This window comes from Rousettus aegyptiacus, unplaced genomic scaffold (assembly GCF_014176215.1).
Source record: "Rousettus aegyptiacus isolate mRouAeg1 unplaced genomic scaffold, mRouAeg1.p scaffold_m13_p_6, whole genome shotgun sequence".
Taxonomy (NCBI): Eukaryota; Metazoa; Chordata; class Mammalia; order Chiroptera; family Pteropodidae; genus Rousettus; species Rousettus aegyptiacus.
The window spans coordinates 110,610,300-110,625,851 of NW_023416309.1; the positions used below are offsets into that span (position 1 = coordinate 110,610,300).

The 15,552-nt window shown below is 54.3% G+C and overlaps 1 protein-coding gene across 1 annotated transcript; it reads left to right on the top strand.

Annotated features, from left to right (window-relative positions):
* The first annotated feature begins 1,159 nt into the window (after window positions 1-1,159).
* LOC107510255 (CMRF35-like molecule 8) lies at window positions 1,160-13,590 on the top strand. Its single transcript, XM_016143585.2, is given in 8 exon segments — window positions 1,160-1,344; window positions 5,439-5,759; window positions 6,639-6,810; window positions 9,122-9,210; window positions 11,597-11,634; window positions 12,071-12,127; window positions 12,129-12,176; window positions 12,858-13,590. Coding segments are annotated over 8 exon segments (918 nt in total). The 5' UTR covers window positions 1,160-1,283; the 3' UTR covers window positions 12,990-13,590.
* The last annotated feature ends 1,962 nt before the right edge of the window (window positions 13,591-15,552 follow it).

Below are 15,552 nucleotides of genomic sequence, written 5' to 3' on the forward strand. Positions count from 1 at the left end.
TCAGACACGTCCTGGGCTTGTCGGGTTAGCAATCGTGGGCCATCAGCTAATCAGAAGGGAATGGGGTTGGGATCAGCTGCGGTGGGGAGGGGACGCCCCGGGCTTGATCGGACGTCATGGATTTCCTCTTGGTAAGACATAGGACTCTTCATTTTTTTATGGTGACGTTGTTTAACACAATCCAGTAAGTTTCGCCTGTACACTCTAACTTAAGGCATATAAATATATTTACAGGGCGCGCTCTCCTCCCATGGTTAGATTTCTTCCTGTCACCACGTATCTGACCCCCTTCACCCCGTCCACCTCCCCTTTTCCCCTTCGCCCTGCCCTCCGGCGACCGCTAGTCTGTAAGACACAGGGCGTTTAACTCCCACGTCCGCGCTCCTGCAGCAGGCGGGGGGATAGGAGGGGAAAGGCTCGGGCAAATGAGACGTCTCGTCTGCATTTTCCTTTCAGGACAAGATCTTGGTCTTTAACTTCACCAGTGTTGGTTAATGTCTGACTGCTTTGTTATGGAAACTCTCCCAATGCCTACCAAACTCTACCCTTAGAACCTTCCAGACAAAGAACCAGCAAGTCTCCTCCATTCTCTGCATTCCCCTGGGGAAGGTGCTCCTGTGGCCCAAAGGGCTCACTGAGTCCCCACTGTGTGTCCAGCCCTGAGCAGGGCCCCTTGGGCACTGCACAGGAAGGAAGGTCACAGCCTGGGGAGCTCTGAGCGAAGTTCAGGACGCCTTTCCTGAAGTAGGAGCCATTCAGGGTCTCTGAAGTCATTGGGCCCAGGTGAGCTGGGGGCTCACAGAAAGGGAGCAGCCACACTGGGGGTGCCATGCAGGGTGGGAGGAGGACTCTGGCCCCTGGTCCTCCCTAGGGGCTACTAGCCCGGGCCACCAGACCGAAGGTCATGGGTGGGGTGGGGGAGGAGTGACTGTGGTTTTGGAGCTGGGATTGGGGGGAGGTGCAGGTGTGTGAGTTATGGGGGGGGAGGGTGTATTTTCAGGGAAAATACACACAGGACCTGCAACTCAGCTGGGATTGGGCGGGAGAGCATCAGCTTCCAGGGCACCTCGCCAGCCGGCTGGCCCACTTTCCTCCCTCAGGGTCCTCCATTCTCCGACCAGTTCCCTGAACGAAACAAAAACGGAGTTGAACAAGGAAGAGGCTGGCTCGCTGAAAAGCGGAAGTGGGACGCTTGGGGACTGGGTCCTCCCCTTCACCTAAGACCGAAGCCTCGGATCCGGCTGGAGTCAGATGCTGGTGCGGGTGACCGCAGTGCTGGAGAGATGGGCCAGCAGGGCCGGGCGTCATGGCTGCCTTCAGCTCTGCTGCTTCTCTGGGTCCCGGGTGAGGAGCTGCCTTGTGTGGGTCAGCAGGAGGAAAGGAGGGCGTCAGGGGTAGGGCTGTCAGGGTGCTCCATGAAGCACCCCGAGTCTGGACTCTGCACTGAACACAGAATAGGGCACATTCCGTCCACCACGTAAGATGGACAGGCAGAGGATGGCATTCCTGGGATGGCAAGGGGCAACCCTGCCCCGGGGGGAAAGGGGCGAGGGTCTGTCTCTCCCTCAGCATCCTCATCCTCCGGCCTCAGCCACAGTGGGGCGTGGGGCAGAGGGCGAGCACAGAGGGGGGGCTTTGCGGAGGTTTTCGGATGAAGTATGACAGGAAAGAGGGCGAGAGGCAGGACACAGCAGAGGGGAGGGCGGCGGCCGCCCTGAGCCCACTTGCACCCGAGGGGCTGTGTTTACAGGAGGGGTCGCCCTCATCACCGGTTCCGGGGTGCGGAGAATACGTGGGCAGGGCAGGGGCAGGCCATGGTCCCAGGGGCACGGAGGTGCGTGGCCAGGGCCCTTCAGGGCCGGGGTCTGAGGGCGAGATGGGGACAGAGGGGAGAGAGCAGGCCGTGGGAGGAAGGGGAGGGCAGAGGAACTGCGGGAAGGGAAGTGGGGAGACTCCCCTCCTGTGCCTCCCAGGGGTTCGCGGCTCTCCTCAAGCAGTCCGCAGTCTGCTTAGGTTTATTCCTGGGGTACTGACAGTCTTTTTGGTTGTTCTGCTTATACATGGTGATTCAATTTGCTGACGAGCTGTCTGTGGAAAGGCCGTGGCTCCTCGTGATGCTTTTGGAAACGGGCATCTTCTTAATCCGCTCTGTCTGCTGACCTTCTCGGCGCTGTGTCTTCACGACCCGCCCGCATCGGGGCTGGCGCTTCCGTCCTCGTGTGTCGCTCTAGTTTCTTTCTCTCACCGATCGTGGGCCGAGTGGCCAGAACGGTGCCCAGGCCTGAGGTGGGACCGTCTTCCCCGCCTTGTCCCTGACTAGGGCAGGTGTCTCGCATCCATCATTGTGATGAAGGTGTTTTGCTGCTGGTATCTATTTACAAAAGGTTTTTGAAAACAATAGCAACAAGTGCTTTTTAAATTATCTATGAAGATCATTGTATTTTTCTCCTTTGAACTATTAATGTGGTAAATTATAGTAATTTTAGTCTCGATATACGTATTATGCTGATTTCATGAAAAGAACTTCCTCTTTCTATATTCTCTGCAAATGCTTAAATGCAGTGAGATTTGTCTATTCTTCGAAGTTGTAAGAGAACTAACTTGTGAAACTGTCTGGATTTTATGCCTTATTTTTTTGGAAAGGAAAGAACTTTTCTCTTTCCTTTTTTTTTCCTTTTCACACTCCCCCCTCCAGCGTCATTGAGGTATAATTAACAAATGGAAATTGCCTTTTTTTTTCACGGTACATGTGATGTTTTGCTATTTGCGTGCAGTGTGAAATGGTCACCACATCGCCTCATTGCAAAGAGTCCATGGTAAAAGCCGTCATTGTTGGTCTACGTTAGAAAACATTGATTTCTGGGTCCGTATTGGTAATTATGTTTTTCTAGAAAAATCATCGGTTTCGTCCAAGTTTACAGCCTCGTTTGCCGAGTCGTCCAAAGCTCCCTGGTTGTTTTTCTCTCTGGTCGGGCCCGAGTGTCCTCCCCTCTCCGCCTGGATCCGGCCGCCCACGTAGAGGGAACGGCAGAGAGAAAACGCCTGTGTTATTGTCTGTCCCTTCTGAAGGAGCAGAACATCCGTTTTTCAATGTATACTCTAGTTCCTCTGGTTTCCGGTTCCTAATTTACTAATTTCTGCTCTGACTTTACTCTTTCCTCCCTCCCGGCTGGGCGTGTTTGTATGTGTCCCTCTCCTGACTTTCTGGGTTGGAGGGTTCACTCGTTTCTCTGAGATTTAGGACGACAGAGGAACATTCTGGTGGAAGAGAATTGGTGAGGACCCGGGTCCCGGGGTGGTTTCCGGTCAGCGGCAAGGGGGTGGTGACAAGTGCTGAACAGGTCAAGGCCGCATTGGGAGGACTGTGCATGAGTGTCATTGTCCCAGCTAAGCGGGGATGTGACAGAAGGCGGGTTTTCTGACACCTCCCCCTCTCTAAGTTCCAAGTCCTTTAGGGGTGAAAACGTTTGAGAGAAGTGGTGACATTTTGTCTCCTAAGATTTCAGATGTGTGATGTCCTAAGAAGGGTGGTTTCCTTTTGTCTTAGAAAGAGAGAGAGAGAGAGACAGAGAGACAGAGAGACAGACAGAGAGACACAGACAGAAGGACAGAGAGACACAGAGGGACAGAGGGAGACAGAGGGCAGAGGGAGCACGCGAAGGGAGCGTGTGGAGATGGGACCAGGAGGGGGGCTGTGGGTGGGAGTGACGGGGGGCGGAGCCAGGGTCCCCGGCGGAGAATGTGACAGGGAGAGGACAGCTGAGGCGAGGCAGGGAACAGAGTCCGGACGTGGACACAGCGGCGTTGTCTCGTTGTCTCGGGGGAAGGAAGGCTGAATCGGCACTGATTTTGTAAGCGCTCGGTCTCTGTCCAGTTTAGCGCTTTGTTTCTCCAGAAGATCACACGTCCACGCAGATTTGCGCGTTTACGTGCAGGGAATTTCTGCAAGGTGCTGTCCTGACTCCTTTCACTTTTTCTGTGTCTGTGGTTATTTTTCTCTTTTCATTTCTTAATTTGTCTAGACGGAGGATTATCTATTTTTATTAGGCCGAATCGTATGAAATTCTTGGTTTCTTGGTCAAAAGCAGTTGGATATCAGCAGTTTCTGACGGTTTAACCTGATTTTATTCGCCAGGCATTTTACACCCTTGATCTCGCTCAGCGCCCCCAAATGCCACACAAGGCCCACCAATTTTCACCGCCTCACAGGTGAAATGTCTGAGACTCAGAGAGGTTAAGTAACTTGCCCCAGAACACACAGCTGCGACTTCCCAGAGCAGAGACTCAAACCCAGATTCCTCCAATGCTCTTTCCTCATCTCCTTAGCAACCGCTACTGGGCATCTAAATAAATGTCAGGTGTGTGAGGTCAGGGCCTGAGAAAGCCTTCTCTGCGGGGCATCTGCTCACCCAGGCCAGGAGGGGGCGTCCTGACGGGGCCTCCTGCAGACAGACTGATGGGAGCAGGTGTGTTAGCTTTGGGCCTAGAGCTGGGGTGGGGAGGGACTCACGCTGAAGTATTTCTTGAGGGCCTACTACGCAGCAGGCACGCGAAGACACTGGAGAGGGAGGGAGGCCTCCGTCCTCGGGGAGCCTGCATCTGAGTCTCCCAAAGTCTTCAGGTGAGCCATCTAAGGGCCGGAGAAAGCACGTCAAATGGAGAATTTCGAACTCTAGGTAAAGAAGGTAAACGCCCCCGCCACCCAGTTTGGGGGCCTGGTCACAGGATTACGGAGGTGGTGAGCAGCTGCCCACGGCAGGGGACGCCTCCTCTGTGTGGTGGCCAGCGTTAGGGTCGCACACGGCACCTCGCTCTCCCAGCTGTGTCTCTGAGAACTGTTTGGGCAAAAGTGGACGTAAATCTTGGAAACAAAATACAGAGCTTCCTTGAAACTGAAGAGTCTACAGGGGCCGGGCAAACTGACGTACGATGGATGAGATGAGGTCTTCGTCAGCAAGCTTAGTGCGTGTGGCTGATTTTTGTCCACAAACTTGGCCCGGCCTGGCCGCGGTGTGTGAGAACCGGTTTGCGGGCCTCTCGCTGCCCTCGTCATGACCCCTGGCGGGGACAGACCGCTGCGTGAGCGGTTCCTCAAGTCCCCGAGATGCTCAGGGCTGGGGTGCAGCTCTGGGGAGAGCAGGGTGCTCGGGGGCGAGTCCTCAGGGCCCCGGAGGTTGATGGAGGCCGCTGGTTGGTGAGGGGCAGGAGGGGCGCAGAGGAGGCGGAGTCTGGAGGAAAGGGCAGCTGAGGTCACATCTCAGGGTGACAGGATGTGGTTGCATCTCAGGGTGACAGAGAGGAAGGGGAGGACACTCCAATGCGACTTGGCTGCTGGGGGGAACCGGCGAGCAATGGAGGGACTCTACGGGGCGTGACCCCAAGGCGCCCCCAGCCCGGGCCCATCTAGTGAGGAGCCGGAACTCGGCTGTGTCTTCCAGGTTCTTTGTCTCTGAGTTGCCCCCGCACCGTGGAGGGCACTGTGGGGGGCTCCCTGATCGTGCAGTGTTGCTATGAAAAAGAGTTCACAGAATATGACAAATACTGGAGTAAAGAGAATCATTTGTTCTCGTGGAAGACTGTGTGGTCCACAGATTCAGAGAGGAATGGCCGCGTGTCTGTCAGGGACCATCCAGCAAACCTCACCTTCACAGTGACCTTGGAGAACCTCACAACGGATGATGAAGGCACATACGCGTGTGGGATCGATGTACCACAGGGTCTGGACCCCATCTCCGAGGTCGTGGTGTCTGTGTTTCCAGGTGAGCTGCTCACGGCCTTGTCCTAGATCCAGGCTGCCTGACGAGTCTGAGGCCAGAAGAGCCAAGGCTGGAATCCGATCAGAGAGAGAGAGAGAGAGAGAGAGAGTGAGTCAGTCTGGGAGACTTCCTGGAGGAGCGGGCGCCTCTGCTCAGTCGTGAGGGATAGGAAGGTGCTTGTCAGGTGAAGGTGAGGCCAAGAGAGCGGAGCACACGCAGGAGAGGGAGGAGAGGAGACTGTGGGTCAGCCCCACCGAGCCAGAGCCGCGTGGGGGAGGGTCAGGAGCGGAACCGAGGCGGCCGGAAGTGGGGGCCTTAACACGTGGCGCGTCAGATAGCAGTGAAGCAGAGTCCCCGACAGGCAGCAGGTGGGTGTCGTTAGTTGGAAGGAGACAAGACGGGGTGTGGAGGTGACTCACGGCAGCGGTCCCCAACCTTTGTGTTACCAGGTACTGGTGTTCCTATGAGGATCTAATGCCTGATAACCCGAGGCAGAGCTGAGGCGGTGATGCTGGAGCTGGGAGCGGCGGCAGATGCAGATGAAGCTTCACCTGCTCGCCAGCTGCTCACCTCCTGCTGTGCGGCCTGGTTCCTAACAGGCCACGGACTGGTACTGGTCCATGGTCCGGAAGTTGTGGACCCTGACTTTGGGGCTCCCCAGAGGACTGTGACTCCCCTTGGCAGGGTGGAATCAGGACTCTTTGGGGGTACCTGCATCCTGTTAGAAGATCCTCGTTCAGCCCAGGGGAGACTTTGGTCCCAGGCTCCTCCATCCTGCCCACATCCTTACTGAGCATTTTGTGTGAAGTCAAACCAAAAAGGTATTGGCGAGTGGTGGGACAGTCAGAAGAGAGATCACCGGTCCGATTTGTGTTTCCGCAGCAGCACCAACATCTGCCACCTACGAGTCACCCACAAGTATCACCAGCGCCAACACCTCCACAGTCACAACCGAAATTCCAGCTGAGTCCACGACGTTGCCTGTAGTGGAAGTCACCTCCATCACAAACAGCCAGAAGGACCAGAATGACACCCAGCAGAACCAGGACTGGAGGTAAGGTGCCCTAGTCCCCGCGTCCTGGACGTGGCCCTTCTCCTCAGAGGAGCTTGAGGGACCTCCCTCCACCCCCAGCGGCGTGGTCCCGTGGGGGGTGGGAGTCATGCCCCTGTGTGCCAGGCCCAGGCCGGAAGCCTCAGCCTGCATCTCCTAGCTTGATCTGTTCTGCCCTGGGCTCCATGAGAACCTCTCGGTGAGATGCTGAGGAGCCAATAGAAGGAAAGTAACATTTAACCAGAAGTGATGACATCCCATCATGCATGTGCTAAGTGACTTATGTGAGTCCTCATAAGCCCCTCACTACAACCTGTGCCATTATCACTCTGCTGTACAGGCGAGTAAACTGAGGCTCGGAGAAGTTACATCGACTAATGCCTGGTCACGTAGTTACAGGAAGCAGGCGGGGCTTCCCACCCAGGGGCACGTGATTCCAACATCTTAGGTTCTTCTCTCTAAATAGTTAACCTTGTCTGTCTGTCTGTCTGTCTGTCTATCTATCTATCTATCTATCTACCTACTTATCTACGTATAATCTATCTATCATGCGTCTCTCTATATCTCAAATCCCAGGAGAATCTGGCAATGTTTATAGACTGCCTAGAAAGACGCGAGGGGTCCTGGCTGTTCCTGGGGTCCCCGACTCCCCATTACGACACCCCCTGGTGTTTTGCGATTCATTTCCAGCACTGACACCTGCAGTCAGCACGGACCCCACAGGTTAAGGGCTCAGTCCCAGAAAACTACATGACTCTGCATTTCAGAGCCCTCTGGGGATACCCAGGCCAGGCCACTGTGCTTCTGACCAACCACGTACAAATCTGGAGGCTCCCATAACCCCCTGGGATGTGATCATTAGTTAGGTCGCCGACAGAATGCAAGAAAGTGCTAAAGTGCTATACTCATGATTACAGGTTTAGAACAAAGGACCAGCAAATGAAGAGACACGTAGCATGGAGTCTGGGAGGGTCCTGAATGCGAAACCTTCGTGCCCTCTCTCAGTGGGCTTGAGTTCAGGGATCATCAGTCTCCTGGGACAGCGATGTATTCACCCACCATGGAGCTCGTCCAAGCTTGGTGTCCAGAGTTTTTATTACAGAGTTTTATTACATCGGGGTTTCATTACATAGACACCATTGGTTGAATCACTGGTCACGTGACTGAACTCAGTTCCCAGCCCTGTGCCATTCCCTGAAGGACAGGTTCAGAGCCCTAATCACATGGTTGGTCCCCCTGGTGACCAGCCCCCATCCTGAGTCACCTCCTCTCTTAGCATAATCTTGTGTGTGTTGCAAGGGGCTCATAATAACAAGGGGAATCGAAAGTGTTTAGGGTACATATGTCTTTCCAAGCAAGAGTCTCCTAGGAGCCAGGGGGCAAAGGGCAGTCAGACTCTTCACTCCACAACGACCCTTGCACAGGCTTCCTCTTAACCCGAGGGACGGTCTTAATATCAGACGATGTGAAATTCAGGCCCCGAACACACCACTTCCAGAAAGCGACTCTGCAGATGCACACGTGGTGGGCAGAGCGAGGTTCTGTGGGGCCCTAAGCCTGTACAGTGTGGGGGGAGGAGGTGCACCTTTAAAAGGTGAGAACGTAAGAATCCGAGAGCGAAGGACTTCTGTATCCTGACGTGGGAAGCTCTCCGAGAGGTACCGTTAAGTAAAAAGCTCCTATTTATACTCCGCCTCCTTTGCGTGATAATATTTCCCTTCCCTTTGGAGGGAAATATTGTGAATTCGTATTTTCTCATATTCGAATAAAGGGTCTCGGGCAGGTTCTTAAGTATAATATGTGTTGGGGTGGGGAAAAGCGGATACGTGGGGATTGTGTAGAAAGGAGCTTTTATACCGTTTCTTTTTAAATTTATCGGGATAACGTCGTTTATTAACCTTATGTATAAACTTCGGGTGCACAGCTCCATGGCGTGATATCTGTATGCTGTATCGTGTGCTCTCCACCCAAAGTCCATTCTCTTTCCCTCACCACGTTTTCGATCCCCTTTATCCTCTTAATTCCCCCCACCTCCCTAGTCTCTGGGAACCGCCCTTCTGTATCTGAGCGTCTGGTTTTCGCTTGTTCCTATGTTTGGTTTGTTTGTTGCCTCCTTTTTTGTATCCACATGAGTGAAATCGTATGATTTGCATTTCTCTTATAACTCGTGATGTTCAGCACCTTTTCGTATGTCTGTTGGCCATTTGCATATCTTCCTTGGAATATTTTTAAATGTGACCTTGTCCGTCTACTGAAACAAAGGAGGCGAGAAGGTCCCCTGTGCCACCCGCCCTGTCCTGTGTCCGTCCTCCAGGTGCTATGTGCTGCTCTCCTTGTCGGCACTGCTGCTGCTTCTGCTGGCGGGCGCCTCGCTGTGGGCCTGCCGAAGGAGAAGGACCAGAGGTGAGCCGGAGTGGGGCGGGCGGGCCCTGGCCACACCCGTCACTGTCAAGGCTGTGTGTCCTTGCTCCCAAAATGGATATGGAATGTATGTCCTCAGACTGCAGATCGGGGGATTCTAGGGGGCAGACCCTGAGCGGTGACCCCAGTATGGGAGGGACAGACGGCAGTGCCAGAGCCAGCTGGCTAATGTCGATCAGTACCTGAAAGACGGGGGTGAAGCCTAAGAAAAAAGAAGAAGACAGGAAAATGCTTCTGGAGGGCATACAGTCACTGCTGCAGCCCCGAGTTCATTTAGCACAGCCTTTATATAAGTTTTTGGATACAATAGCAAAGCACAGGGTACAATATAGTAAAGCACAGGGAACAATAGTAAGGTACAGAGTACAATGGCAAAGCACAGTGTGCATTACCATGGGAATGCTGACATTTACATAAGTTCCTATTCTTTTCTGGGCTGTAAAACATTCCACTATCTTAAGAAGATTTCTTTAGGAGGCAGACCTCCCCTCCAGGGTCAGTAACGGTTAACTCCACACCCTGCTTCCTAGAACCATTGTTTAAGCAGTCTCAGCAGCTGCTCCATGGCTATTGGCTAAGGGACTTCTTCGGTGCCTCAAAATGGCTCCCGACACAGTGGGAGGCAGCTCCCTGGATGGTGGCCGTTCCCACGGTGGGGCCCCGTGAGGCAGTGTGCCCCTTCTGTTAAAAACTTTCCATGACCTTCCAGATCCTCAAAAGCCCAGGCCCCTCTAGGACAGTCACGGCGCTCCACAGTCTGGCCTGGTCCGCCTCCCTCCCACCGTTTGTCCTGAGATGACTGTTCCCATCTTGTCACTTGCTGAGAGTCACACCCCAGGCAGGTCTCACCTTCTGTGTTCTCCTTGGGCACCCGGGGTGCCCCCCGTACCTCTCCCTGACGCGCGCCTGGTGGGCCCAGAAGACTGCCATCAGAATTCCTTTCCCCTTTTGGGGGACCTTTTACTGGTCCCCGAACACTGAGTTGGGGGTCCCTCCTGGGCATACCTCTGGACCTCTGCCATCGTAGCCCTTTCTGCCCAGATCGGCAGCACCCCCTTCCTGGCCTGCCGCCCACCGGCCCCTGCAGCTCCTTAGGATCGGGACCGCGGCTCGAGAAGGCACACGGTCAGTGCGCGTCAGGTTTACGTGTCATTTAATACCTCCAGCTGCAACAGCCACCCCAGGAAGCCGCTGTGGTCCAGCTGCTCCCCTGTGAGGTCAGATTAAAAGTGAGCACATGTAGGGGGCACCCAGCGCCCGGTCTGGCACCAGTCAGTACTTGACACGTGAATTCGATGAATAGAAGAGCGGAGAACGGGAAACGCCATGGTGTACCTGTTGCTGGCCGGAGGCCGGCTGACACCTGTAGGGGCCGACACCTGTAGGGTTTCTGCAGGAGATGGAACGTGAGCCTCATGTTCCCTTCCTGTGCCAAGAGATCTTGACTCCCCGAGCAGAGGGTTCTCCAAGGAATTTGTGTCCAGACTTTTAAAGTGAGATTGGGGTGAGCGGAGAGGGGGTCACTGTGTCCACAGCCGCAGGGCTTATTGGGAACTGGTTCATGCTGGGGGCCGGGAAACTGTGTAGGGACAACTTCTGCCTCGTGCCCTCACCGCCACCCACCGCCACACCCACCCCCACCCCTCCATGGGCCCAGCCCGCCTATCGCTGCTCAGGCTGTTAAGAAAGGAGTCGGGTGTCTGCACGTCTGAGCTCGATGTGTGCAAAGCAAATTACGTCCTCTTCCTCGTCTGTTGCTCCCACATCACTTTAGGGGACCCTCCTTTTAAACGTCCGTGGACACATGAGCACTGTCTGCCTCATGGGGATTCCCAGCCCGGGTTCCTTCAACATCTGTGGATCTCAGTGGTTTCTTCGCTGTCTCACCCAGAAAGGCTTCCCTCGTCAGAAAGAGAAATGTGATGTTGTAGAGGATCGAAAAGGAAGTAAAAGCACAAAGGAGGAAATAAACCCTCAAAATAAATGAAGCCTTAAAGCTCTCAGCGCCCAGAGGAGGCCCACCACACCCTCCGAGTCTCCCACAGGGGCCCTTCCTTTCCTGCGTTCTCCCCCTGGGGACTATTCTCTACCAGCGACTGTCCTGAGAACCAGCTTTGTCCGCCACTCCCCCCAGGGCGAGCCGCTAGTTCATTGTCGACTTATTCTCACTCACTCCTTCGTTCATTGTCTCATTGACTGATTCACTCGGTCAACAACCCCTTGATTTCTGGCTGCAGTGCAGACCTGAGGTATAGGTCCCCAAGGCTGATGTCTCTAGGGAAAGGCCTTAGTCCAGGGGGATGGCAGGGAGCCCCACCCCCGCCCTGTCCTGGGATTCGGCCTCCTCACTCTCCCCTTGTCCCCTTAGCTGGCGGGAATCCAGAGCCACTGCAGAAGCCCAGGCAGGTAAGAAAGGCCACCGGGAGGAGCGCCAGGGGGCTGGGCAGGGACACAGGGGTGATGGGGGCTGCAGGACAGTGTCCCGGCTGCAGGACAGTGTCCCGGCTGCTGGGCGCTCGGGTGGATCACAGATGGGTGGAGCGGGGTGCTCGCCCGAAGCAGGAAGAACGTGCCTGGGAGAGCTGGTCGCTGGGTCTTGCCTCGAGCTCTGGCCTGTCTCGTCCGCCCAGGGAAAGTGGAATGAGGGAGGGTCCTCCCAGCTCTGTGGCCCAGAGAGACCTTAGGGTGAGGGGGGAGCAGGGTAGGAACGCTGGGCTGGAGCGCCCAGGGCATAACGGGAAGGGGAGCCGTCTGCAGAGATCGGGGACCGAGGCGAGTGTGGGCTGGAGCTCCCAGGGGCCCCGCGGACGGCCAGCCAAACCCGACCCCCGGCCCCCCACAGGGTCCCCAGCAGACAGAGCCCTGCAATGCCAACCTGGAGCTGCAGACGCTGCCGCGGGGGCGAACGCAAGAGGCCCAGGCAGGAGGAGACGGAATACAGCACCGTGGTGAGTGCCGGGGCCGGTTCCCCGCGTGGGGACAGGGGCCGTGCCAGGTGCGTCACCTGAGGGGGTGGCGGCAGGCAGAGGAGCCCGGGGCTGCTTTGGTGACTCTGCGTCTCTCCAGGACGGCACCGCACAGAGAATGCCAGAACATGGCGTCATTGCGGCTGGGGGTTGGGGTGGACAGGGGAGGCGGAGGGGCTGTGGGAACAGCCGGTCTCCGTGGCCTGAGAGCCGGTGAAGCACAGCTTCGTTAGCACCTGCTGTGTGCCGCAGACCCAATGCTGAAACCTGCGATTTCTCGCTGTGCTGGTCCCAGCATCTCTTTTGTAAGGAGGCTTCTTTTTAGATTTTTATCAAAGCCCCGCTGCAGGTCAACCCTTAGGCAGAGCCAAAATAAGGGAAGAGGCTGCAGCAGTCCCATGGGGTTCAGGCAGGGCCGGGGCCCGCTGGGCGGGGAAGATGGGCCTGAGCCAAGGCCGGGGCTCTGTGCTGTGGGGCCAGGCGGAGTGGAGGCCGGCGGGCAGGACTGTGGCGCCCAGTCCTCGCGGGACAACGAGGCCAGGACAGTGCAGAAGGCTCGGTGCTCCCTGGGGAGCCTCGCCAGGGCCCCTCGGGAGTCCCCCCCTTCCCAAGCTGGGGTGTGCCTCCCTCACCTCTCCCTGAGTCTGGGGTCTCTCTCTGCAGGGCGCCCCCAGGGAAGAGGTTCACTACAGCTCGGTGGTGTTCAACACGCAGAGTCAGGATTCTAAGGACACAGCTCCCCGCCAGAGGCCGTGGCCGCAGGAACCAGAGTACAGCGTGATCCGGAAGACGTAGGCTATGGCTCTGGCCTTGCCTCCTGGAAGCCGCCGTGGGCCACGGGAAGCCCAGGGCTGGCCCCTCTCACCCGCGCCCCCTCTCCCCTCAGCCCACGCCCCTCAGTGGCGACTGGCAAGGTGGCTGGGCATCTGCGGCTCGTGCCTCTGGCCCCGTCGGCCCCTCCGGCTTCACTGGGGACAGTGGGGATGGGGGGCTGGTGCAGACAGACCTGCAGGAATCGCTCTGCTGGCCCTCGTCACGTCTTTCGTCTTTCCGCTTCATTTTGGCTCCGTGTGCACGACGGGACCTCAGTCCCGTGGGACTCCAGGAGTAGACGTGGCTCATGTGGGGTGTTGTCTCCAAGTAGCTTCATTCATCGAGCCCTGTGGAGGTTTCTGGGCTTCCTGGGGTGGGGGTGGGGTTGTAGAACTGGCAGAGAGCCAGGAGAATGCAAAGTCATTGAGTTTGGGCCCCTTCAGCTCACAGACAAAGGGACCGAGGCCGGAGAGAGGCGAGGCTTGCCCGTGGCGACAGGCCCCGCCGTGGGCAGCTGCTTCTGGACTCGTAGACAGGTTTCCTTTTGCTCTATGAGACATCAATAAAGTTTGAAATATCTTAAGAGAGAAGGAAGTTACTTAAACAGTGCCTGCGAGGCGTCCGCCACCCTGTATTGAAGCCATCTCTTGGCTTCGACCCCAAATGAACACAGAGACGTTGGGAGGACCCAGCGGGGTTGGGGACAACTTGAGGACGTCATCATCGAGTGACAGAGGGCCAGTCACGGCCGATTCTCTCTGTACCGGAGGACTCGGCAGGGACTTCTGTCAAGGGGACCCCGATTCCAGTTCCTTTAGGAATCCGCCCGGGAGGGAACTTGCTGGGTCACAGGGTCCGCGTCTTAATCTCTTCCGAGGAAGTGCTGTGCCGTGTCCCCCGCAGTCCCGGGCTTCACGCTCCCCCCGACAGTAGACCGAGGTCTCGAGGTCTCGTGACTCCTCGTACCCTCGCGACATTCGTGATTTCCCATGGGGGGTTTTTGTTTGTTTGTTTGTTTTGAGTTTTGGTAGCAGCCATCCTAATGGGTGTGAGGTGGTATCTAATGATAGCTTTGCTTTGCATTTCCCCAATAATCAGTGAGGTCAAGCACCTTTTCGTACGCTTCTTGGCCACCCATATTTCTTCTTTGGGGCAATGTCTAGTCAAGTCCTTTGCCCATTTTTGAATCGGGTTGGTTTTTTTTATATATATATTTTTATTATTATGTTTTAGAAATTATTTATTCTGGATATTGATCCCTTATCAGGGATATCATTTGCAAATATTTTTTCAGAATTCATAGGTGGTTTTTTCCTCTCATTTTGTGGGTTGCTTGATACTCTGAAAATGTCAACGTACTTTAAAATTTTCGAGGGCTTTAAAAAGTCCAACTCGTCTATTTTTTCTTTTGTTGTCCGCGCCTTTGGCGTCCTCGCCAAGAAATCATCGCCAAATTCAAAGTTAAGCTTTGTCCTATGCTTTCTTTAAAGAGTTTTATAGCTTTAGGTCTTACATTTAGGTCATTCTGAGCTAATTTTTGTATGTTTCGTTAGGTAAGAGAACAGTTTACTTCCTTTGCATGTGAATATCCAGTTTCTCTAGTGCCCTTAGTTAAAAAGACGATCTTTTCCTCCATCGAATGGTGTTAACTGCTTTACTGAACATCATTTGACCATGCCTACGTGGGTCTACCCTGAGCTCTGCTTTAGTCCCTTGGTCTCTATGTCTGTCACGCCAACATCACTCTCTTGCATTTCCTCCTGCTAGTAAGTTTTGCAATCAGGAAGTGTGAGTCCTCCAGTTCGGTTCTTCTTTTTCAAGATTATTTTGACTACACAGGCTCCCTGAGATACCACGTGAATTTCACAACGAGTTTTTCCATCTGTGGGAAAAGGAAAAAGCCATTGCCATTTTGAAAGGATTTCACTGAATCCACAGATTGCTTTGGGTAGTGTTGACGTTTTACCAGTCTGAATTCTTCCAATCCGTGAACATGGGGTGTGTTTCCATGTTCGGTATACAAATGTACAAATCGTACAAATCTTTTACCTCCTTGGTTAAGCTAATTTCTAAGTATTTTATTGCTTTTGATGCAATTGCTAGCTGGAAGTTTTCATGAATTCCTTTTCAGAGTGATCATTATTAGTGTATAGAAATGCACCTGCTTTCTGTGTGCTGTTTTTTGTTTTGTTTTGTTTTTATCCTGCTATTTTACTGGATTCATTCGTTCTGTTAATTCTGTTGATTTCTAATTTTGGTAATTTCAGTCTTCTCTCTTTTTCTCCTAGGAAAAGGTGTGTCAGTTTTATTGATCTTTTCAAAGAACCAGCTTCCCCTCTGCCATTGGTTTTCATGTATTCTTTTTTCTATTCTCTATTTTGTTTGTCCCTGTAATCATTATTATTTCTTTCCTTATGCTACCTTATGGCTTATTTTATTCTTTTTCTAGTTCCATAAACCATAAAGTTAAGTTTCAATTTGAAGCCTTTCACATTTTTAAAGTAAGCCTCTACGGCTATGAATTCCCCCGTTGGCACTGCTTTTA